Source organism: Hemicordylus capensis, chromosome 9 (assembly GCF_027244095.1).
Source record: "Hemicordylus capensis ecotype Gifberg chromosome 9, rHemCap1.1.pri, whole genome shotgun sequence".
NCBI lineage: Eukaryota > Metazoa > Chordata > Lepidosauria > Squamata > Cordylidae > Hemicordylus > Hemicordylus capensis.
This window is the reverse complement of record NC_069665.1, coordinates 26,819,361-26,844,968: the sequence shown is the minus strand read 5'-3', so window position 1 is coordinate 26,844,968 and position 25,608 is coordinate 26,819,361. Positions and strand designations below refer to the sequence as shown.

Genomic DNA, 25,608 nt, shown 5'->3' with positions numbered 1-25,608 from the left:
CAGAACTGGCATTCACTGATCCTGAGTCCTCCAGTGCTCACTTCTTCCATGTCAAGTACCTCCCCTTTCCTTAAGCCTTTATCAAGCCTCCGCACCAGCAATGGGGAACATAGGAAGCTGCCATATACTGAGTCAGACCATTGGTCTATCTAGCACAGTATTGTCTTCACAGACTGGCAGTGGTTTCTCTAAGGTTGCAAGCAGGAATCTCTCTCAGCCCTATCCTGAAGAAGCCAGAGAGGGAACTTGGAACCTAGATGCTCTTCCCAGAGTGGCTCCATCCCCTAAGGGAAAGATCTTACAGTGCTCACACTTCCAGTGATTGCACAGAGGAGGAATGTGATATTCCAGACTAGAGACGTGCACGAATCTTTTTTAAAAAATTTGATTTTGAATCAAATCCAAATCAAATATTGAAAATTAGTTTCAAATTCAAATGGTCAGAGCAACTTGATCACTTGGAGCTCTCCAGGGTTCTACAATCCCGACTGCCTTGGGATTTGCTAATCTTTCTTTGCCAATCTCATGGGTTCTTGACTGAGGTACAGGGCATCATAGCCTCAACAGATACACATTCAGTCTTTGTGAGTAAAAGGCCATCTGCACCTGACGCATATGTGTCTGTACACCTCAAGCCTCCTCCATACAATCAGGAACCCTTGGATGCTCAGGGTTCTTGACCGCAAGTAAAAACTGCTTGGGAATAGGGCCCATCAGTCATGGTGAATGCACAGGCACTGGGCATGTGGCCAGACAATGTGATCCTTCCCCACCCCACATGTTCAGTGTTCAAGAGGGGGGATGGGGGATGGGACATGGGAACAGAGCTAAGATTGCTCCAGAGAGCTAAACTTTTCTAGACCTGCCTCTTAATTTGTTTTCTTTTATAAAGGACAGCTAGTGGGAAACACATTGTGATTCTGCGATTAAAATCAACCCACAATGGAATGATTTGTCATCTCTTTTGTAAACAATTCACACCCCTTTTAATTGAAGTCATGTGTTTGTACATGAAGCACAAGGCTGAATAATCCAGCCCATGCACAAATCCAATACAGGTGCCTTTTCAGGGAACAGTGTCGGCTACACACTGTGGCTGGAAACCGTCAAGAAAGCATGGCATAGTGTCACACATTTGCAATGACCAACAAAGCAAGTGTTGATCTAATGGTCCCAGTTCAGCCCAGCATTGTGCCTCTCCAGGAGAGGATACCTCGGTCTCTTTTGCATTTATTTTTAGACTGCAAGTCCCTTTGGAAAATGGAGCCTTCTTTTAATTTGTTGAGCTATGGAAACCCCTTTGAAATATTTGTTTTTGTTGAAAGGTGGCATATAACAGTACAATAATAATATTGTTGAATATAATTATATTCTGCTTTGGCCATACACAATTTCAAGGCAGCTACACCATTAAAACCATAAGCTACAACTATATTTAATGAGGGGAAGCAGACTCAAATACCCCTTCCTTCACGGCTGCTTTTCAAGATCAAAAAGAAACATGGGGAGTTCTGATCATGGAACTTCTCTTTAGCATTTAGTTTGGTCCTAAAACATGAAGCAAATAAGCATCAGTCTCATGAAATCGACCTGCTACTTGGCCATTCCATCAGGCAAAAGTTGCAGGGGGGTAAAATACTGGAAAGTACCCATTCATAGAATCTTCCCTATATTTACAAACAGGCGCGGAGCAAGGCTGGTGGTGGCCTGTGTTTGGCCACCGCCGCGGCCCGCTGGCCCCACCCACCCTGCGTTTGATGTCAGATACAGAAGGCTGCCCCTAAATCTGATGTCAGATGTGGGGCTTGGTCTCCCTCCCAAATTAGGCTGCGCAGCCCCATTTGGGAGGAAGATCAGCCCTGCTGCATTGGCAAAGAGGCCAGGAGAGTCACTCCAGCCCGCGTTGCCAATGTATTGCGGGATGATTTTGTTTCCAAACAGGGCCACGGAGCCCTGTTTGGGAGCGAAATAATGCCCCCTCCGTGTTTGACGTCAGATGCGGGGTGTGTGTGGGGGGTGTGAGGCGTGGCCCCTGGTTGGCAGCGGCCCAGATTCTTTGAACCCGTTCGCCCAATGGTGGCTCCGCCCCCGTTTACAAAATTTGTGTGTTGAAAGGAAGGTTCTGGAATATTCATTTCTGGGACATACAGGTTTTGTTTTTTGTAAAGCAGGGGAACATTCAGTCAAATAATACACACACACACACCCCTACCTTGCAGGATGAAATGGTAGAACCCAACAGAAACATAAGGTGAGGGGGGCGGCTTCTGGCAGTGTGCTTTAGTTCAGAGAAAACATACTGTATTTACCTGAATCCAAGACTAGGTTTTCCCCAAGTTCTTTGATGTTAGAAATCAAGGGTGTGTGTGTGTGGGGGGGTTCATCTTAAATGCAGAATCCTCTTCCTTTCGGATAAATACAGGTGCAACCTAGATTTAACCTCCATCTTTTAAGCGGTTAAAATTCAGAGTAATCTTCTACTCAGGTAAATACAGTAGATACATCATAGGAGGCATAAAGGACACAGCAGGAGCTCACAGAAGTTGCTTCTTCCCTGTGCTGGCATTGGCGGTAAAGCATCTGCTTTGTATCCAGCGAGTCCCAGGTTCAGTAGCTGGCAGCATCCAGGTAGAGCTGGGAAAGACTCCTGCCTGAAACCTTGGAGAGCTGCTGCCAGTCAGTGTAGGCAAGACTGGTCTGTCCAAGGAAGCCTCCTATGTTCCTATCCTCGCATCCCAGGCCCTGCCTGGTGCAGTGTGGCACCCAGGGTCATTTTGCCTTGCATAGGCTGCCAAAAGAATACTCACATTTGTAATGCAGAAAAGGGCAAGAAGGAAGGTACCAAAGGAGACCCCAAAGGTGAATAACTTCCGGTGTCTCTTCAGGATGTGGAAGTCATCCGCTAAGCCCGTGATGACGGCTTCCATGCCACCCATCTAAGGGGGAAGCAAGAGAGAGCCAGAGGGTTAGCAAACAAACTGGCAGAATCCCTTACAAACTGGCCAGCTAGGAGAGAGATCAAAATATCTAGCCCTGTATTCTATCTCCAACATTCACCCACAAAAGAGCCAAGCATGAACTGTCATCTTTGCTAAGCAGGGTCCCTCCAGGTTTGCATCTGAATGGGAGACTACATGTGTGAGCAAGATATTCCCCTGCATGGTATTCCCAAGGGGATGGGACTGCTCTGGGAAGATCACTTGTGTATTTGCATGCAGAAGGTCCCAGATTCCCTTCCTGGCATCTCCAAGAGAGGGCTGAGAGAGACTCCCGCCTGTAACCTTGGAGAAACGGCTGCCAGTCTGTGTAGGCAATAATGAGCTAGATGGACCAAAGGTCTGACTCAGTATAAGTTAGCTTCCTATGTCCCAAGATGGTTGAGTGAAGGTCACAAGAAGAGCATGTTGGAGATCATGATCTTCTCATCTTCCTCTTGGCAATCAAAGATCTTGGCCATGGAGGTCCAATTTCTTTGATAATATTTATTTATTATTATTTACTTATTTATTAGATTTATATACCGCCCTTCCAAAATGGCTCAGGGTGGTTGATGGTTGATAATAGCCATGGATAAGTCCATCTCCCATTAACTTGCCCATTACTTTGAGAAATGATCCTAAGCCAGTGACCAGCAAACACTACACCCTGTGGCAGTGAATTCCACAAGTTAAACATGTGCTGTGCAAATTCTTTTGTCTGCCTTGAACCCGTGACTTACAGCAATGGCCGGGGAGGCAGTGCATAAGATACACAAGTTCTGGCAACCACCACAAGCCTTTGTCATAAGCCCTCCACACTGGTGGTGACCCCTTCTTCACAAAAGCAAGGGGCGGGGCCATCAGGGGTAGAGCATCTGCTTTGCATGGAGAAGGTCCTGTGTTCAATCCCTGGCAGCATCTCCAGGAGAGGGCTGAGAGAGACTCCTGCCTGAAACTTTGGAGAGCCACTGCCAGTCAGTGTAGACAATACGAGCTGGATGGACCAATGGCCTGAGTCAGTATATGGCAGCTTCCTATGATTTGTTCTGCTTTTTGGTGTGGCTCCTTGCAACAGGGAGGAAGCAGCAGGCAAGACAGCTGATGGGGCAGTAAGAATCCTCATTTTGAGTTGGCCCCAGACTTGACTGAAAAGGGGCAGTTCTTTTCAAATGAAGGGATTTATATTTTGAACTGTTGCCGCCATATTCAGTTTTCACCAGCAACATAAACAAAAGCTTGGCCATCTACAAGGCCATCAGTGGGGTGAGGTGGGGAGAAATAATTATGGTCCCCACCGTGGGAAAGAAATCTTGAGGGGTGTTTTTTTACTATTCACCAGGAATGCTCATAAAACCCAGATGTTGTTGAGGCAAGATGGTAGGGATGGGGTGTGTGGTTAAAGACATCAATCAGCCCTTACGGGTAGCCAACTCTATTGCAAAACCTATCCATCTGTGAGAGGGTGGAATGGTTTCTATTCCCACCCCAGTGCCTGGAGCACAGATCGGCCCCCCAAGACCACACATTGGCCATGTGGGCTGTAGATCAGTGGGAAGGTGGGAAGTTTATGCTGCCATAACAAAAGGTATCTACCAGCTCCGGATAAGCACAGAGGTCCTTCAAAAGCTCTCCCTCTTCTCGACAACTCTTTATTTTAAAATAGCAAAAGCCCTCGAGAGCTTCACATATGACCAGAAATGCCGTTCTGTAGAGGCTTTCTGTGCTGCTCTCAGAAGTGGTCTAAATAAGTGTGGGGCAGATCGCTTGATGCCAGAGAGGCAGCAGCAACAAGAGCGGCCCAAGTGCTGTTCTCAAACTTGGAGAGTGCTCTGATTGTTTTGGAGAGGTATGGAGTTTCAGCAAGCTCTTCGCTCCCAGTTAAAAGAAAATAAATAACCACACCGATGAAAGCACAAACACGTGCATTTGCTCTCTCTCTTTTCTGAGGAGAGCTGGTCTTGCGGTAGCATAGCAAGCATTGTTTCCTTGCTAAGCAGGGTCTGCCCTGGTTTATATTTAGATGTGAATGCTGTAAAATATTCCCCTTAGGGGATGGGGCCACAGCTCAGCAGAAGATTGAAATTGAAATTTTAAATTTTAATGTGTGTTTTTATCTACTGTGATTTTTATCTGTTTTTTATGTTTTTTAAATGTTTGTTTTATATTTATTTATTCATTGAATTATTATATCGCCTAGTATAAAAATCTCTAGGCAATTTAAAATTTAGTTGTAATCTACAGAATTAAAACATAAAATATAACACATTTAAAATTAACAAAAAGATAAAAATCATAGATAAAAACACATTAAAATTTAAAATTTCAGTTTCAATTTAAAGCCTGTGAAAAAAGGTACATCCGTTTTAATCTGTGCACTGCCTAGATATTTGTTTATTGTTTGTTTATTCAATTTCTATACTGCCCTTCCAAAAATGGCTCAACAATGGCTCATTATTTCTATAATAGGTGGTACAGAAATGCAATAAATAAATAAATAGAGAAATTGAGAGATAGACAGACAGACAGACAGGCAAACAAACAGAAGAAATTGAGACAAGTGGCAAACCGCATATGTAGTTCTCTTTACTAGATTGGAAAGTGTGTGTGTGTCTGTGTGTATATATATATAGAGGCAACATTACAGGGGCTACCTAATGCATTTGTTCCACTTTAGAAACAAAGCCAGATAACCTGGCACTGCAAATCCTAGGGAGAAATGCAGAAGAGGATAATCAGAAGCAGACCTAAGGGATACTTTTGCTTTTAGATAGAAAGTTGAACCCAGGAAACCTGTGATTACTTCTACTTGGGCATCTAATTACTTAAGGGAAATGGTGGAGAAACTCACAGAACTATCGATGCCCAATGTGAGCAGCATTATGAAGAACACCACTGCCCAAAATGTTGATCCTTTAAGAGTCGCAATTGCTTCTGGATAAAGAATGAAAACCAGTCCAGCTCCTGAGGAAGAAGGGAACAATAATTTGTGTTTCAGATTTCTACAGCGTAGCACCATAGCGATATGCTATTATTGGATACCTCAGTGAATTTAAATATCCCCTCTATTTCAGGCACCTGCTTTGCCCCATCCCACAATTTGCTGGAAATGTGTTGCAATGCTTGTAATTCACCAATAGATGTCACTTTCGAGTTGTTTGTACAGCCAACAGGATTATAGCAGCAATGACGATAAACTAAAGCACTATCTCACAGTAATAATAAGTGTTTAGTCTGTTTGCATTGTTGGGAGCAGGCCTCAATCATTATGGTGCAAAGGAATACTCTTGCAAAGTATAGTGACTATCCTATTTAGTTCAAAAGTATAGCAAGCTTTTATGTCCATTTGATGCTTTGGGGTCCTGAGCACCTCCAAGCTGGATCCTCATCATTCCTTCATTGGGTCTATGTGGGGCTTAGACAAATTCATGAAGAACAAGTAATGACTTCTTGCCCTGATGGCTATAGGCTACCTCGGTGTTTAGAGGAAGAAGGACTCTGAATACCAGTTGCAAGGGAGCAACAGCAGGAGAGGGGCCTTGCTTTCATCTCCTGTTTGTGGGCTTCGCAAGGCATCTGGTGGGCCACTGGAAACAGGGTTCTGGACTAGATGGGCCTTGGGCCTGATAGAGCAAGGCTCTTCTTATATCAGCAGGAAAAGATACCTGGAAGACTCCATAAATTGCCATGATTCCCATATCTTTGTGAACTACTTTTAATAAATTAATTTCTGAGTCTAGCAATATGTTATTGCCTTCTTGTGAGTTTATTCCTCTCCTTCAGCCTCTGCTATTAATTGGATTTTGTTGCTAAAACAAAGAGTTGTTCCTTGAAAATAGCCATTACTTTATAGTAACAAGGGAGACATTTTTTCCAGTTCTGCAGGGAAAGGCTGTACTTATTTTAAAATGAGCTACTAGGATGAAGAGATTTTTTAAAAGCAACCACTCAAGAAGACTCTTAGAGAAAAGTGGTGCTTTAAAGCATCATAGGAGGATTTGGCAAATGGGCATTTCAATATAAACAAAGAGCCACATAGTATATCGATCAGCAAAACAAACCCCCGAGGGTCTTCGGTGAAAGAACACCAAAATAACAGCCTGAACTTGGAACTAAAGCATGCCTGTACCTTCCATATGCTTCTCATATATGGCTCCCTGACCTAATGAATCAAAGACAGCTGTGGCATTCTGAATTCAGCAAAGAGGTGTAGGGTGTGGGTTTGACAAAGAGGAGATTGTGCAGTTCTGGGATGAAATAAGGCTTCCTACCTTCAGTGGCCACATCTTTTATCCGGACGTTGTACTCATGCGCCATGTAGCCTAAGATGGAAAATATGGCAAATCCTGAGATGAAGCTGGTGACACAGTTAATGGTGCTGGTCATCAAAGCATCCCTAAAGGAGATCAAGAAATGATAGAAGAAAAAGGGAGGAAATTCCACTGTCAACTCCATCTGAGAGCCAGATGTGGCCCCAGGATGCTGATACCATTTGGAACCACCAATGTTGGCATGTAACATAGGAAGCTGCCTTATGAGTCAGGCCATTGGTCCATCTAGCTCAGGGTTGTCTACACTGACTGGCAGCGGCTTCTCCAAGTTACCAGGCAGGAGTCTGTCCCAGTCCTATCTGGAGATGCTGCCAGGGATTGAACCTGGGACCTCAAGTCAGTGATAGAGCATCTTGCCTTGCATGCAGAAGGTCCCTAGTTCAATCCCTGATAGCATCACCAGGTAGAGCTAGAAAAGCCTCCTTCCTGAAACTCTGCAGAGCTGCACACAGTCAGTGTAGACAGTACTGAAATTGATGGGTCTGCCTCAGTATCAGGGAGCCTCCTATGTTCCTCCCCCTCCAGGTGCTGGTTGCATGCATGAGCCAAGCCTGAACTGACAGCTGCTCAGTGCATTCCAGACAATATACTACATCAAGGCACCTCACATATGCACTGTATGAAATCGAGAGGCCGTTCTCACGAGTACCCAAGACTGGGTTAGGGCAGCTGAGCCCAGGTTTGGCTACACGTGAGAACTGCCAGGGGCTGGGTGGCTCCTGGTGGCACCTTGGCAGCAAACCTGCCTAGAGAACCCGCTGTTTAGCTAAGATTAAGGGTGTGAGCATGCCCTTAACCCGGGATAACTGCTCTTCTTTCAGTGCTGGCTGCTCCCAGGTGCATTGTGGGATTGCCAGGACGATACATCCCAACCCCCGAACCGCTGTGTCGCATGGGGCAGCAGAGGCTCGTCCACCTGCCCTGCAACTCTTCCTGGTCATCTGTGGGGTGAAGATAAGGTGCTGCAGCCTTCCCCACTGCCCATCCTGAAGCCCGCTGACGGGATCCTCAGAAAGAGTTCCTAGTGGTGTTTCCCCGCCTTCCCAGGAGTACGGAAAGGCCTGTGTGCCCTGAGAGGAAGGGAAGAAAGGAGGCACCCAGGCCAGGGAGGTCTTGTCCTCAGCTCCTAAAAGACCAACAGCCTGAGACAACATTGTCTCAATCTGTTATTTATTTATTTGAAACATTTAATATACCGCCCACTCCAAAGACTCCGGGCGGTGCACAAAAACATGCAAACAAGGCAACCTTAAAAATTACATTCTAAATTTAAAACTAAAGTAACCAACAAAAAACAAACGAAGTAAACGGCCGGGCAAAAGCCTGGCGGAAAAAGAAAAGTCTTCAATAGAGATTTGAAGATCAGTAAGGAAGGGGCAAGACGAATCTGAAGGGGAAGAGAGTTCCGAAGAAGTGGGGCAGCAACCGAAAAGGCCCTTTTGCGGGGCCTAGAGCCCCGAACCTCTCAGAAATCAGGGACCGACAAAAGGGTTATTTGCTTCTTTTAATACTGTAAACCACTTTGGGGGCCTTTGTCAAGGCAGAAAGGTGGTATAAAAACGTTGGAAGTAAAGTAAAGTATGGAAATAAATAAATAATACACCAGATATAACTGTAGTCTAGAAGAAAGAAAAACAAGTCAAAATAATTGACATAGCAATACCAGGTGATAGAAGAATAGAAGAAAAGGAAATAGAAAAAAAAAAACCCAACAACATTCAAAGATCTACAAATTGAAATTGAAAGGCTGTGGCAGAAGACGACCAAAATAATCCCAGTAGTAATTGGCACCCTAGGTGCAATTCCAAAACACCTTGAAGAGCACCTCAACACCACAGGGGCCACAGAAATCACCATCAGTCAATTACAAAAAGCAACTTTACTGGGAACAGCCTACCTTTTGCGACAATATCTATAAAAACAACAACAATATTGATAATAAAATTCAGCCATCCCAGGTCCTTGGGAAGGACTCGATGTCTGGATAAAACAAACCAGTCAATAACACCTGTCTGACCGTGTAAACAAGAAATAATAATAATAATTTTTGAAACTGGTTTTCCAGAGTAATCAAGATGATGTGCTCTCTCCAGTTAAATTTTTCTCCTTTAAACAAGAGCCATTTAAATTCCAATTATCTAGGAACCAAACCTTGCTTTAGAGGGCTAAGGATAAAGTGATATTTCAGAAACGGGGCAAACTATTCTTTCCAACACAGATTGAACACCACAAGCAAACAGCATAAGAGACAAGTTTAACAATCTCCAAACAATTTAACACAATTGCAGATATTGCCTCAAGCTGTTTCGAGGCTTTCTCCAACAGATCCAAAATGTGCTCCCCCCCTCGCTTTTTAGATGTTCAAACTGCAAATTCACTCCGATTACAAGATAAAGGCAATGAAGCCAGAAACGGCTTTATTTTTAAAGGCACGCTTCCTAAAGATTAAGCTTTAACGGTAATCTAATTGGAAAAGCAGATGGTGGTCATTTGGAAAAGCAGGTGCGATTGAAGGTGTCACTTCTTCTACAAGATTATGGCCATTAATTATCAGGAAGGGGCTGATGATAAATAGGAAACTGTGTACCAGGTTCAATTAAGGAATGTGTGAGCATGCACCACTCACCCCAGAACGTCTGAGCTCTTGTGACTGTGCCAATCAAATACTCATAAGAGGCTGAAACCTTTAGCTTCATTCTGGACAGTGCTGTAAGTGATGCAAGGCCCACCCACCATAGCCTCATTCAGATGTTATAAAATTGCCCTGCTGTAGCTGTATACAGTGAAGCTAAGGAGGAGGAAATCCTACCCTCACCTCATCAATCACCATCGCACCCCTGTCACTCGCCCTTACAGTGGGGCTTGTCTGAACAGAGCAGATCCCTACCCATGATGCTGGGTGCTTCTGTGATTGCTTGTCTGAAGCAGGAATAACCCTCAGCCTGATGGCCCTTAGAACTATTGATTAATGGACGACAAATTATTTAATGGGGCAACAGCTCTATAATAAATGCACAGGAATGAGGTGAAGGTGTGTGGCTTACCTGTAACAGTTGTTGTCAAACTTATTGTAGCTGGCAAAAGCAATTAGGACTCCAAACCCGGCTCCCAAGGAGTAAAATATCTGCGTGGCTGCATCAATCCATACCTGCGTAAAGAGAACAGAGAACCATCAATGCAATGCTTTAATATTTCGTGTTATTAAACAACATATTGAATAATCATGATAATATATAACACAATTTACTTCCCAAATCTCAGCTATGATCCTAAGACAGTTGCTTCCCAGATTTCTAAAGCCAAATCAAGTCCTTGGACTCAGCGATGTCAGCAAAGCAACGGGCATATAGTCACAGACCTCAGGGCTGCTGGACTTAAGAAGATAGGTTCAGTGGGATGTTTTGAATGTGAAATAGCAGAACAAGAATTTATAGGGTCAGTCTCTCTTTATGAGGTCCCAGCCCTATGTGGGTAGGAAAGGTTTAAGCTGGGTAAAGAAGCTTGTCTGGAACTTTGAGAACCCTAACTGGGCAGCCTAGATTTTGTACCCAGTCTTTAACCAAGGTAGGATAGACACACACACCCCTCCCCCCATTGTCCTACCTCAGCTTCTGATCATGTGCACCATCGTGCTTGGCTTTTACAGTTACCGGGAGCTGGTAGCCATGTTAACAGGAAAGTCTGGTGGAAAACATGCCAAGGAGAGGCACACTTGCATTGCTGAGGGCTGCTTCTCCACTGCCCGCACAGTGCATTGTGGGATCCTGGAGGATTCCCAGCTCCCGGATGAAGCCCTGAGTGGTGGAACCCAATGGAGGCTCTGATCATGTGGAAGGAAGCAGGTAGGTTCCTGCCTCCCCTCCACTCCAACTCCCACTTGATCATGAGAACAGCCTCTTAGTATTTTATATGTGTTACACAGACACATAGTCTCTCTCCTTTGCTACCTGGTATGCGTAAAGACATTGCAAATGTCTCTAAAATATACAGAATGTTCATCACTACCTTCTGTAACTGACCATCCTTGCTTTCACTCTGCATCTGAGGAAGTGGGTTAAAAAACCCAAAAGCTCATGCATTAAAATATTAATTAGCCTGGAAGTGCTGCCTTAGTCTCTCTTTTTGAACTAACAATCTATACATATAATACATATAACCACAGTGTACCCGTGGCTAATCTCATGTGTGGCAGCTCTCGTGAGAGTTTGTGAGCAGAAGCACCTTGGTGATTGGGCAGTGGGGATTCCATATGCCGATAGGGAGGAGGAGCCTGTGGCACCATGGTTATTGGGCAGTGGGGAGGAGTCTTTGATGGTTATGGTCAGTTTGAATGCAACTGTTAATGGTCGGAAGATGTTCTTGATTGTAGAGGAGAGGAAGCTAGATAGCTAGAGGGCAGGGGTCTGTGAAGAGAGGAGTTATGAGGGAGGAAAGAGCCCCTTCAGGAGGAGCCTGTCATTGTGTGAATTAGATGAGGAAACAAGATCTGTTAACTCAGGAAGAGAGAGAGAGAGCAAAGGGAGGGAGGGAAAGAAAAACAGAGGGGAAGGGTGAGTGGAGGAGAGAGAAAGAGAGAAAAAGAAGGGAGGGGAAGAGAGAAAGAAGGAAGGGTGAGGGACAGGCCCGAGCCTGTCAGCGGCCTGAGGGGAACGAGTGGCCATGGTGGCACCTATTGGCAGCAAGGAAGGGACCAGTCAACCACTGCTGCTGTTTGCGGCTACCAAGGCCATTGACGGAGGGAGGCAGGCAGGCAAGGGACAGGCCCGGGCCTGTCAGCAGCCTGAGGGGAACAAGCGGCCATGTTGGTGGTGGCAGCGAGGAAGGGCCCAGTCAACCACTGCTGCCACTGCTCCTGTGGGGAGGAGCAAGAGTGAGGCTGGGGTGAGGGTGGGGAGGCCTCTGGGGATAGGGGGCTGCAGCTGTGACCAAGAGAAGTGAGGGGGATGGAGGAGTGACCTAGAGGGGTGAGGGTAGGAAGCAATCGGATGGAGGAGGAGGAGCAGGAGTGCAGCTCAGGTGAGGGCGGAGAGAACTCTGAGGTGAGGAGGGCTATGGCGGGGGTGAGGGGAGCAATCAAGGACTAGCACGCAGATGCTCTGCGTGGGTTAAGCTAGTAATTTATTATTCCACTGTATTAAAATGAAAGAAATTGCATTAAGTGGTTGTCAGTTTGGAATGGTCAAAAGCAAAATCCATCCATCCTTCATCATCCTCAAACTGGCACCGTAAGGGACCCAAATCCCAAAATAACTAGTCATGGGGGAGCTCCCCACAGCTCTCATTGGACTGGCTCAGAAATAAGCTGGGCGACTTTCTGGGAAAAACAAACAGGGAAATAGCTCCACTTCTTTCTGTGCCAATCCAGATTTAGCCTCCTAACCCTCCCACCCCAAAGCTGTCATTTTTTGCAGCCAGGGATTGTGGAGACTCGCGAGGTACCAGGATCTCCAGCTGCAAACCACTCAGGGAATGGGTCCGCGTCCAAGCTTCATAAAGTTGCCTTCTGAATTGCCTCATTGTACACTCTTTTTTTTCCATGGTGCTCTCCAAAATAAACCATACTCTCTCTATTTCTGTGGGGGAGCTTTTTTTTTTTTTTTTTTAAATCACCAGGTATGCTAAAGCTACAGTTCTTAAAATGTTTGCTATGCAGTTGCATGCATTGACTTCAACGGCATTATTACTGCTGACTGCCACTTCCACAATCTCATTCTAGTTTGTTGAATATTTTTCCAGGAGGTGCCAGTCAGTCTCTCCCTCTAAGCTGGAGGCTTGCGTCACTGCAAATACCACTATGACATTTTGCTAGTGCCGAATTCTTGCTTGCTCTTCATAAAGCGGCAGATTTACAGTATAAGGAAGTGAAAACAATACAGGAATCCACAGAAACTGAAGTATTTGCAGGAAGCTCCTCATGGCAAACAATGAAGAAGAGAGACACACGCTTCCTGACAGAGGCTCCCGATATCTCAGATCTCATTCAGTAATCATGGCTATTTCTTCTGTGAAAGAGAAATGACACTCCAAATAGTAGATTCTGTGTGGCGACAACTCATTCATCACTGGGGAGCCAATGATATTACAACTTCCTGCCATGGGACTTTCAGAGACACAGATCCATTGCACATGGTTTACTTTAGATAGCTTCAGTTTAGAAGAGCCCCACCTCTGCCCTCGCATACAGAACTGAGGCGGTTGGCTTCCAGACAGAGGGATGTTCTGTGTTTCTGTGCTCCAAGTTTCAAGGATCCAAGTCCTCTGTGCAGAACATTTGAGAGAGAAGGTGAGAACTGAGCACTTACTGTGGGTTCTTTTAATCTTTCGAAATCTATATCCAGGTATGCTCTTATTCCATCATAGGCACCTGGCAAAGTTAGTCCATGGATTAACAGTACAGACAATACGACATAAGGCAGTGTGGCTGTGATCCAGACTACCTGAAAGGTAATCATGACACAAAGGTTATTTACCCACCTGTTTGATAGCAAAAAGTTGCTTCTCATTAGAACATAAGAACAGCCCTGCACGATCAAGCCCAAGGCCTATTTAGTCCAGCATCCTGTTTCAAACAGTGGCCCACCAGATGCTGCTGAGAAGCCCACAGGCAAGAGATGAGGGCATGCCCTCTCTCCTGCTGTTGCTCCCCTGGCAACTGCTATTCAGAAGCATCATGCCTCTGAGGCTGGAGGTGGCGACTAACCACCTGATTAGCAGCCAATAAAAATCTAGAGCCAATAAAGACTAATAGCCTCTAAGATCTTATGATTTCCCCACCACCACCACCACTCAGCTTGCTTAGCTAGGCTATTACAATAGAAAAGGGCTCCATCTCCTTACTATTCTTTTCCTATGTAAACCACTTTGAAGACTCAAATGTATCAGGACAATATTTGCCATACCTTTCCTGAAGTCTTCACGCCTTTCCACAGACTAAAGAAAAGAACAACCACCACCACCAGGAGGCACAGGGTGAGCTGCCATCTGGGCAGGCCAACATTATGGATCCCAGGACTTTCGTGAAGATGTAGGACTCGCCGTCTAACCAAAAAAAAGACACAGAAGAGCAAGAGAGTTAGCATTTTGAACAGGAAGCCAAATTTTGTCATCCTTCTTGACTAGGGAAGGGGCTTCACTGGTAGACCACTGGCCAATTTCTGGTGGGCTACTAGTGACTTCCACTTGCTGGGCTTCTTACAAACAAAGAAATACAAAAGTAGACCAGGTGGATCTCTATCTGATCCAGCAAGTGAAGAGTAAAAGTAAAGTTGTGCCGTCAAGTCATTGTCGACTCCTGGCGACCACAAAGCCACGAGGTTTTCTTTGGTAGAATACATGAAGGGTTTACCATTGCCATCTCCAATGCAGTATGAGATTCCATCTTTTAGCATCTTCCTGTATTGCTGCTGCCCGATCTAGGTGGGTGTAAGGGCACCATCTCTGCTCCTCAAAAATGTTCCGACCCACCGAACCAGGCTGAGCGCTGGACCTCCAAACTGGTTCATGCACATCCATAGAAAACACTGCACCCTAAGCCTTCTTAATATTAGGCAATGTTCTCTAGTGAGAACTTTCAGCACAGCCCTAAATAATACCGGTCTACCTTTCAGGGCTGTTGTAAGGATTCCTTCAATGGACATACGCAAAGTCTCCTGGTCACTGAGGAAGCTCTGTAAAGGATATGGTTTTTCCTTAGGGACACAAGCACAGAAGAAGAATGAGGGCCTACCCTCATTGTGTACTCCATGTCTCCCTTGTGAGCTACGCCGCAAGGACTTTCCTTATGGTACTATTAAAGGATAAGATATCCTAAACAGGAAACAGAACTTAAAAGAACATGACGTGCCTTGATGGGATGTGCCTGTTTTGTTTTTCAGTCTAGGGCTTTAAGAGGGAGCCAGTAAAAACAAACTTAACACCCCAGTCCTAAATACATGACGTGGACGTCTGTCCCACTGATTTCAGACTTCCACATAATATGTTTAATGTGAGGAATGAAAACTGTAAGAGCCTCACTCTAGGAGATCCTGATGGTCTGAATGCTGTCCTATTTCACTGCAGCTGGATTCCATGACCGATTTCCAACAAGGGGCTGGTCAAACAGCTCATCACTAGGTAAACCTGTCCCTCGATTGTCCAATTTTAGACTGTAAGGGAGGAATCCCATGAATGGATGTTTTTTGCACCTAGAAAGAGGGAGGAGCTCCTCTTCCCTGAAACTGGAGGCTGCCTGACCTGGGTTGGAAGATCGTCTGTGGGACGATTCCCAGGTTCAAGGATTAACCCTGCTAATTGATCAGAAACCTTTAAAAGTGGTGATTCTCATAAATTTATCGGGGGAGAGCAACTGGCCCTATCCAACCCCAGCACAACATCCCTCCAGTGGCTGTTGCTGGTATCTGCCATATGTTTCTTTTTAGAAGGTGAGCCCTTTGGGGACAAGGAACCATCTCAATTTATTTATTGTCCACTTTTTATACCACCTTTTGTCATGTATCTCAAGGTGGCTTACAAAAGATCAAATACAATAAAATCCCATAAAAGTCCCATTTAAAATCTTAAAATCAATATTAAAAAATCCTCAACACACACCAAACACAATTATGTATCATTTATTTTTCTAAGTAAACCGCTTTGAGAACTTTGTTTGAGGAGCAGTATAGAAATATGCAGAACAGTAGCAACCACAGGTTCATCAACCTGCAATTTGGTGTTATGTACGAACATGGCCTCTGTTGCTTATGGGAGCAGGATCAGAACCAACATGTGGAAACTGCATGGAAACCGGCTAGACCTCAGGAGGAGCGTCCTGTTTGTCAGAGCTATCCAACAATGGGGCAGTCTGCCTTGCACTGTGGTGGGCTTTCCTTTGCTGGAAGTTCTCAGACAGAGGCTGACAGCCATCTGCCATGGACACCCAAAGCATCTTCCTGCACTGAGCAAGGGTTGAAAATATTAGACTTCTGAGCTTCCTTCCAGCTCTAAAATTATATTATTATTCTTAGCCTTAATTACAGTATGGGATAGGGAGTGGGGGGCTGGACAAAAGCCTTCAAGGTAGCGCAGGGTTTTAAGGAGGGGTTCCAAGGAAATCACACAGGCAGTTCTAGGCATCACCTGTCCATGTGAACACAGTGTATGGAGTGGAGTTTAATCAGATTACAGTGGCAACCCTTGTCCATGACCTGCATGTGTTCACCCAGCTGTTGGTATGGTTTTTACATGGCAGCACATCTTTTTATACTATGAATGTTGACTGATTTATCCTTGTTATAATGGCGTAGAGACATAGGGACATAGGAAACTGCCTTATACCGAGTCAGACCCTTGGTCCATCTAACTCAGTATTGTCTACCCAGACTGGCAGCAGCTTCTCCTGCAGGCAGGAGTATCTCTCAGCCTCATCTTGGAGATGCCAGGGAAGGGAACTTGGAACCTAGATGCTCTTATCAGAGCGGCTCCATCCCCTATGGGGAATATCTTACAGTGCCATACAAGTAGTCTCCCATTCAAATGTAACCAGGGCAGACTCTGCTTAGCAAGGGGACAAGTCATGCTTGCTACCACAAGACCAGATCTCCTCCCATGAAAAACAATCTCCATGAGTTGAAATATTGTATCCAATCTCAAACAGGGAAATTTAAAAAAAACAGAAAAAGAAAAAGTGAAGTCTATAAAGCAGATTGTTAAAGTAATGCAGTTCATTACGAGGGAAGCAAACCCATCGTTCTGATGCATGGCCGGATTGCATAGGAGCAGCCGTGATCCGGACCTCCCTTGTTGTTATCTCTTTATACAAATTACAGTGGAAAGAATAGGAAACACTTAATTCAGTTTCCGCCTCCACAGCCGTAATTACTATCTCGATGAAATAATGGAGACCTACACCTAATAATGGCTGTCCGTGCTAAGCAGACACTCATCATTTTGTATTGTTTCTTTGCTATTAAGGATCACAAGTTCATAGGGTTGCCAATGGCTACAGCAAGGCCTTAATTGTGGATTTATATTCAAACAATAAGAATGGAAGATAAAGCTGTGCTGGATCAGGCCAAAGGCCCATCCATTCCAGCATTTTGCTTCAAGTAGCAGCCACCTAGGAAGTCTGCAATGGGGGAAATAGGGCAGTGCCCCCTCCTGTTGCGTGTTCCCTGGTGTTCAGTGGCATACCTCCTCTGATTCTAGGCTAGTAGCCATTGATAGCTCTATCCTCCATGAATCGATCTAATCCCCTTTTAAACCCATCTAGGCTGGTGGCCCTTATCACAATCAGTGGCCGTTAATACCATATTTCAGTGACACGTCGTGTAAACAAACACTTTGTCTGTCTTGAATCTCCTAGTATTTAGCTTCAGCCAATGACCCCGGGTTCTAATATAAGAGAGGGAGAAAAACTCTGTCCACTTGATCCACACCATGCATAACTGCGTTGTCTTGGTGTCCGTTTTATTATTGTGAATAGGTTTATCAATATGGGTTTGCCACAAGTCCATGCCTGATCAGGTGTGTATTTCAGAAAATGATGTCAATGTTCCTTAATGGTCAGTAGATCTTTTCTTATGGAAGCTAATTGTTACAAGATGCGTTTTTGTTATGAAGATCTCTCTAGAATTTTGGGAATGGGAGGGCCTTAGGTTTTGTGGGAGGGACACATTGAATCATGACTGATAGTCATTAATTTTCTCCATGAATTCTAAATTTTAAGGCGATCATGAGATGAATCCTACCCAAGTCTGGGAGCTGTGCGTACACCTGTTTTCCAGTCACGTGTGAATAAAAAACAAGTGTGGGGGGGCATGATCATTTGCTAAGCAGCAGCCGGGTGAGAAGGCTTTTCCTTGCTTAGAGCCAGGTAACAAGGAAAAGCCCCCTGACCTAGCTGCCACTTTGCAGATGGCCACATCTTCACCACCTCGTTTTTTATTCATATACCATCGGAAAACAGGAGTGTGCACAGATCCCAAACTTGAGAAGGATAGGTGTGTGCAAGTCGGTTCGAGTTGAAATGGGCTTGATGTAGAACTGGCCTGGTTTGACTGGCCCCGGTTCGAACCGGACTGGTTCGGACTGATTCGGGGTCTACTGGTAAAGGGGAATCCAATGAGGGTTCTCCTTTACCAGTATAGGACTATAGGGGGTGTCAGGGGTGTCAGCAGTACTCACCAAAAGGAGTGGAGGTAGCAGCAGCCATGGAGGGGCAGTGGCTCCTCCCCACTGGCGTCCCCCGGAGTAGCCCGGGCTGACAGTGGCCTGGTTTGTGCCTTCTTCGGCACAGTTTGGGAGTCCACACACAACAGAGGCCATTTTAGTGACCTCTGCACAATTTAGTGATGTCCGCACCAGCTGTGCATATGCGGAGGTCACTAAAATTGCCTCTGCATGTGTGTGGAGGTCTGAACCAGGCCAAATGAGGCCTAAACCAGGTTGCCGCCGGACTTGTCTACTCTGGGGGAGGCTGCCGTTGGTGCAGGGGAGCCACAGCCATTCCCCATGGCGGCCGTCACTGCTCCTTTGAGTGAGTACTACTGACTCCCCTCCCACCCCCTCCAGGCCTAGAGAAGCCCCCGCTGCCCCTCACTGGATTCCCCTTTACCAATAGACCCCCAAACCAGTCCATAAACCGGTTTGAACTGGTCCAGCACTCAAATTGGAACGGGCTGGTTCGAATCTGCTTTGGATTTGAACTGAACCAGCAAATCTGGTCCCATGCATATCCCTAGAGTAGGACGTATCTCCTACCCTATTTCTGTTCATGTAAATGAGTCTATCGTCTGATAGGGTTGATGTATACATGGAACACCCAATCCTGTGGCCTGCTCTCCATTTCTTATGAGGCCCCCAGCATTATGGCTTCACCTGTGTTGATTATGGATTGGGAACAGAACATATCCATAACCTGGGAGAATTTCCCATGTATCTGTTGGACAACACAGCTTCCATCCCAATTTGGAGAGCAGGAAAAGCTCAGATAAACTCCAGGACACCCATGTGGGTCAAGTGAAGCAGGAACAATTGAGCATGTTCTACGAAACTGCAAATTTTATCCAGAGATTTGGAGTATGAATAATATCCCTTATACTTCACTCTACCCAGAGAGATCAGAGTCATTTTATGCTTCTTATTTATTGGTAGGGCAAGATCCAGAAGTAAACTTTTAAGGCAGCTAAATTCCGCATCATGTGCTGCTCAGTTAGACAGTTTTTGCTAAATCATGAGTTATATACAGAAAGGATCCTTAGGTCAAGAATAGGTCAGGTACAATGAATGTAATTATACAACACAGATAGACTCTCTCTCTCTCTCTCTCTCTCTCTCTCTCTCCCCCCTTGTTGTGTTATGTCTGCATTGTGCTGTATTTTATGTACTATAAGTATTATTGTAGTGTAGGGTGATTAATGGTCATAGATCAAAATAAACCTTTCATTCAACTCTGGGACAAACCACAACCTGTTGCAAGAAGTTGCCAAGAAGCCCTGAGACTTACTCATAAAATTCAGCTGCCGGCGTAATCTTGTACTTGGAGTACGTGATGCCCGAGGCAAAGGCCGAGGCATTGATGAGCTTGGGGTTGGTGCAGTTAGGGCTGTTCCAAGGGTTGCCACACCTCGTCCAAGGCAGGGCCTCCATTGTGAATGATGCAAACAGATAATACAGAGACCAAGCTATGATAACGTTGTAGTAGAAACCCACGTAAAGAGCTATGAGAATCACAGCATAGCCTACACCTGAAGACAAAGGAAAACCAGATTACACTTGATCACCTGCCCAGCAAGAGCTGTTCAGCATTAAAGATCACAGAGATGTCAAACAGATTCCATGACAAAGCCCTGGGTTTTTGTTTAAGCAGTCCCCTGCTAACTGAGCAAAGAGGCACCAATTAAAAGTGGTGATTCTTTTTATTTAGCAGGGGGAGAGCAACTGGCCCTATCTATCCCCAGCACAGCATCCCTCCAGGGGCTGTTACTGGTGTCTATCTGATGTTTCTTTTTTAAGATTGTGAGCCCTTTGGGACAGGGAGCCATGTTATTTATTTATTTATTTATTTGTTTGATTGTTTATGTCTATGTAAACCGCTTTAGGAATTGGGAATTTCTGTTGAAAAGCCATATATAAATATTTGTTGTATTCGTAAGAAGGGGGTTGGTTTTTCTTTAGAGTGGGAAGTACATATGTAGCTGCCTTCTACTGAGCAGACCCTTGGTCCATCTTGCTCAGTTATTATTACATATAATGACTGGAAGCCGCTCTCTGGGGTTTCAGGCAGACATCTTTCCCAGCTATACCTGGAGATGCTGCCAGTGAGTGAATATGTCATCTTCTGCCCCTTGCCACCCTTCACCAGTATTTCATCTGACCAGTGTGGAATATCGAGGTGGGACAAACCTTGAGCCCTTCAGAGCAGAGCTGGGCAAATGTGACCCTTCAGCTGTTGTTAAAATACAATTCCCAACATTCCTGGCCACAATGCATTGTGGGAGTTGTAGTTCAGCAACATATGGAGGACCACAGGTTGGGTACCACTGTTTTAGAGCACATATGGATTACGGAGCTACTTCAAATGATTGATCCATCTAGCCCAGGGCTGCACAATTTTGGCCCTCCTGCAGATGTTGGCCTACAACTCCCATAATCTGGCTCTTGGCCACTGAGGCTGGGGATTATGGGAGTTGTAGTCCAAAATCAGCCCAATACTGTCAACCCTGACTGGCTTTAAGCAGTGTTTTAGGCAGGAGTCTTTCCCAGTCTGACCTGGACGTGGCAGGGATTGACCCTGGGAGCTTCTGAATGCATAGCAGATGTTCTACTGCTGACCAACATCCCCTTTTCTATTTCACTCAGTAATGTGTGAACAAGACCAATCTACATCCAAACTGGGAAAGCAGCAGAACATGCACCCCCCCCCCCCCGGTTGCTTTCGGAAGGAACCTTTGGAAGTAAATGGGGTCCATTAAGCCCGGACACAGCCTGATATTGACTACAGCTGTGTGCCACCCTGCAGCGAAAATCAGCCTCCAGATCTAATCATTCAAATAAACACTTCCACTGTGATTGCAGGGCTCGGTCTTCAGGCCCAGCATTACAGGACCCCGTCATTAGCAAGAAGACCCAGCTTTCACAGCACTGCTATTTATAACTAAAATTAGCTGGTGGCTTTTAAACTTTGCTGGCTGCAAGTGGTGGGAGTCTTCTTGGTTGACCTGCATCATGCCCAGGACTAGAAATCAAACTAACATGGGCAACCTTTTTCTTTTTTCCTTTGGATTTTTTTTAAAAAATGTATTAATTAGATCAGGGGTTGTCAAACTTGCCCCCTCCCAGATGTTATTGGACTACAACTCCCAAGGGCATTGTGGCTACAGGTGATGGAAGTCATAGTTCAACAATACCTGGTGAGGACCCAAATTTGAGCAGCCCTGAATTAGATGTCAATGGTTTGCTTATCCCCATGAAGTTCTCAAATTCACCCCCCACACACACATTTTGCTGCCCATTTTGGCATTGGGGGTTGGGAGGGGGGCGTTAATTCACTGCCAGCAGTGTGGGATTTCTCCCACCTAGGTGGTTCCCCGCAGAATTCCTCTCTGAGTGATGCTATGCCATAAAATCATTTAGAGATCCCCCACCACCACCAAATGTTGCTCAGAATGATGATGACATATTGTCACTCCGAGGGATGTTCAGGGGGAAAAGAATTATGAACCCTTCCCAGACACCAGCCCTTAGAGCAGGCCTGCTCAACTTTGCCCCCCCCCCAGCTGTTTTTGGACTAGAGCACCCATAATCCCCAGCCACAGTGGCCAATAGCCAGGGATTATGGGAGTTGTAGGCCAACATCTGCAGGAGGGCTGAAGTTGAGCAGCCCTGCCTTAGAGGAATGTGGCTACTTCTCACAGCAGAACAGGTGGTTGCTGCAAAAAGCAAAAGGGAGAACAAAAGAAGGGAGGAGATTTTGCCTCCTTTCACCGCATCCCCTCAAATCTGCTGAAGGTTTCCCTTGGAGAACTTTCAACCCAGCCAGGGGTGGCCTTTTCATGAGGCAAGGTGAGATGACCATCTGACCTCAGGTGGCAATTACTGCAGCACTAGCAGGGTGGCAAAATCCCCCCCCCCAAAAAAAACTTCCAATGAAGTAGCTCTTTGGGCTCAATCGGACCTTTGCAAACTTTGCAAGGGGAGTCTCTCTTCACACTCCTTACAAAGCTTGCAAGAAGGAGAGAAGTGGAGGCTGCTGGCAACCTTCTCTCCTCCTGGCCCCACATGCATTTGTTTTGGAATGGGGGCTGGCCCCCACCAGGGGCATGGACAGATCTGCATTTTGTGCCACACCTCAGGCACTTGGGAGCACCCCAGAGACCAGGACTAGTCACAGCTCTGGAGCCCACAATATCCAATTCTCTCTTTTGTCAGAATTTCTGTAAAGGTCCCATTCTGAATCCAAGTTCCAAAAGCACCCACATTCCAATGGCAAAACATATACATGTACAGCACCTATAATTGGGCAGGTGGACCTGTCTTGAGTGATCAGTACTGAGGTGTATCGAAGTAGACAGCCTGAGATTTACCTTTAAAAAGCGGGCAGATCTTCCAGACAGTGGCGGCCCCTTCTCTGTTATACTGGCCCAGGGCTAGTTCCATGTAGAACAAGGGCATTCCGGCGATGATGAGGAACAGGATGTAAGGGATGAGGAAGGCACCTGGAAAGACACAGAACCACAAGAAGAGAAACTGAGCCTCTCAGGAGATTCAGGACAGACCGAAGAAACCATCACACAATTCCCCCCAAATATGGAACCCATTTATAGGATTTGCTGCCACATGAGAGGGGAATAGCCACTGTTCCCTGTAAAAGGGATTCCCGGATATTGTTGACTACAACTCCCAGCATCCCCACCTGCAGTGGCCTTTGGCTAGGGATTATGGGAGTTGTAGTCAACCTCATCATCTTTTTTAATTACAGAAAACAACAATATTATTATTATTTATTCGATTTCTATACTACCCTTCCAAAAATAGCAGGGAATATCTGGTAATCCTTGCAACAGGGAACATGGGTGATGGCTTCTGTTTTAGATTACTGTAAAGGTAAAGTGTGCTGTCAAGTCGATTTTGACTCCTGGTACTCACAGAGTCCTGTGGTTGTCTTTGGAAGAACACAGGAGGGGTTTACCATTGCCTCCTCCCACACAGTATGAGATGGTGTATTTCAGCATCTTCCTATATCGCTGCTGCCCAATATAGGTGTTTCCCATAGTCTGGGAAACATACCGGGGTGATTCGAACCGTCAACCTTCTGCTTGTAAGTCAAGCCTTTCCCCACTGCAAAACTAGTCACCTATATATCGGGCACCAAGGGGCAAATCTACAAAACTTCCATGTTCAGAGGCAGTGTACCACTAAATACAAGTTGCTGGGGAAGGAGTGGAAAGTAGAATAAAGCAACCTTCTTCATCCCTTCAGCAGAGGAGGAGGAGCTGGATAAGTGAAGTGATGAGCTTCATGGAGCCCCCAGATATGATGAAGTGAAGATCAGGTCTTCTTCAGGGTATCTTAGATCCTTTCAGTACAACCCATCAACTTTCTAATCTTTTCTAACTCTGCCAAAGCCTGGTTGTCTATCCAGATGTGGGGTAACATAATGTCGGCGCTGATCTGCATGTGCAGGCGTGGAGGTCAAATTAGGCAGCTGGATCGTAGCGATAGCTACTGGAACACACGACTGAGTAAACCTATCTCGGTGATAGGAGTTTCCCTGGGAAAACAAATGCATTCTCCCATCAGGATGTGGCTCATTTAAATATCAAAGTGTAACTGGAGTTAATGGCGAATGCTCAAGATCAAAGAAAACAGACTCTGGGCAGATTGCATGTATCCGTTTAGAGAGTACTTTTTAGATACTGTGGCTTTTAAAAAGAACCAACATCACCAAGGTGAGATAATCGGAGGATTTAGAGGTAGTCAGGCTGTTCTTGCACATGGACATCTTTCAAAACTTTTCGCCTGTTATACTGTTATCTCAGGGGTATGGAACAAAAATCTTCCCCATTAGAGGTTGGTGAAAGAAACCTAGTGTCAGACTGAACATCTGCTAATTGAGTCTCCCCTGCTAACTGAGCAAAGAGGCACTTAAAAATAAATAAATAATGTTTTTTTGATATTTTGTATTTTACATACATCTTTCCCCCATTTCCTTCCAACTCTGCAGTTATTTAAGAAATCAGGATTGCAAACCATGGCTTGATTCTGGCTTGTTCAAACTAACTGCAGCCACAGTGAGCCACAGTTTCCCATGCTTGGAAGTAACAGAAAAGAGTGACTTATTCCAGACTGAAAAGGAAAGGTTACATCTCCTCCCGTTGTGCATACAGGAGAAAGAAGGGGAGCACGTAAACCTGAGGCTCACTGCAGGTCATCCTCATAACACAGGAAGCTGCTTTATACAGAGTCCAGCCATCGTTCCATTAAGCTCCATATTGTCAGCACAGACTGGCAGCAGTGACTGTCTAGGGTTTCAGGCAGAAGGCTTTCCTGGTATATCAGCCTGTTATAGAAACAGGGAACGAGACCCCTTCGCAAGTGTATTTGTAACAAATTAGTGGGGTCTGCATCTGTGAAGCATGATCCATTCATCAGGAAAGGCCAAGTTTGACGGCTCTAAAGGAGCCCTTGTGGGGGAGGAGGCTTTTTATTTTTAAAGAAGGGGATCACTGAACGCCACGGTGAAGGAAAGCGCTTAAAACATCTTAAAGAAGCTCTGGGCGCCTTTCAAGGGGATTAATGTAAAAGCCAATAGGAGGCAGATGATTAGAACTCGGCAAAGAGCAGGATCAAATACGAACACAAACATCTTGAGATAACACTTCAGGCTCGTCTGACGGGGCTGTAATCAGTCGGGTTTTAACTTGTAAGTGGCATTTCTGCAGCCAGGCAACAGAAATGGAAATTCTCCTTGTCTTTCCAAGGTGGGACTGGTGGAGTCTAGGGGCAGAAGGAGACAAGGACTAGAAATCCGTTATTGGATTTCGTCTTTAAAAATGAATAAATTAATGACAGCGGCTGGGGAATTGAATCAGAGCCATGGAGCTAGGAGAGAAGATGGTTAACCCAACAATTCTCAAGTTTGGATCTGCAGATTCCCATCACCCCCAGCGGCAAGGCTCAAAGACAACTCATAGGGTCAGATCCCTATGTCGGCTGTTTAATCACAAACACCAATATTTGTGAATGTTTTCAAAGAACATGATGCATGCTTAGTTTCCATCATGGCTCTAAAGCAGGCTTCCCCAAACTGCGGCCCTCCAGATGTT

At 45.4% G+C, this 25,608-nt stretch overlaps 1 protein-coding gene across 3 annotated transcripts in view; it reads right to left on the bottom strand.

The window, feature by feature from the left end:
- The window catches only part of SLC6A2 (solute carrier family 6 member 2), a 53,752-nt gene that overhangs the window by 15,880 nt on the left and 12,264 nt on the right, over nt 1-25,608 (bottom strand). For all 3 annotated transcript variants that reach the window (XM_053271613.1, XM_053271614.1, XM_053271615.1), the window contains exons 2-9: nt 22,867-22,998; nt 19,788-20,028; nt 14,206-14,344; nt 13,609-13,743; nt 10,351-10,454; nt 7,247-7,371; nt 5,827-5,939; nt 2,808-2,936 (exon numbers count right to left, since the gene is read on the bottom strand). In XM_053271613.1, the coding sequence (XP_053127588.1) occupies nt 2,808-2,936; nt 5,827-5,939; nt 7,247-7,371; nt 10,351-10,454; nt 13,609-13,743; nt 14,206-14,344; nt 19,788-20,028; nt 22,867-22,998 (1,118 nt within the window). The remainder of the gene's footprint in view (nt 1-2,807; nt 2,937-5,826; nt 5,940-7,246; nt 7,372-10,350; nt 10,455-13,608; nt 13,744-14,205; nt 14,345-19,787; nt 20,029-22,866; nt 22,999-25,608) is intronic.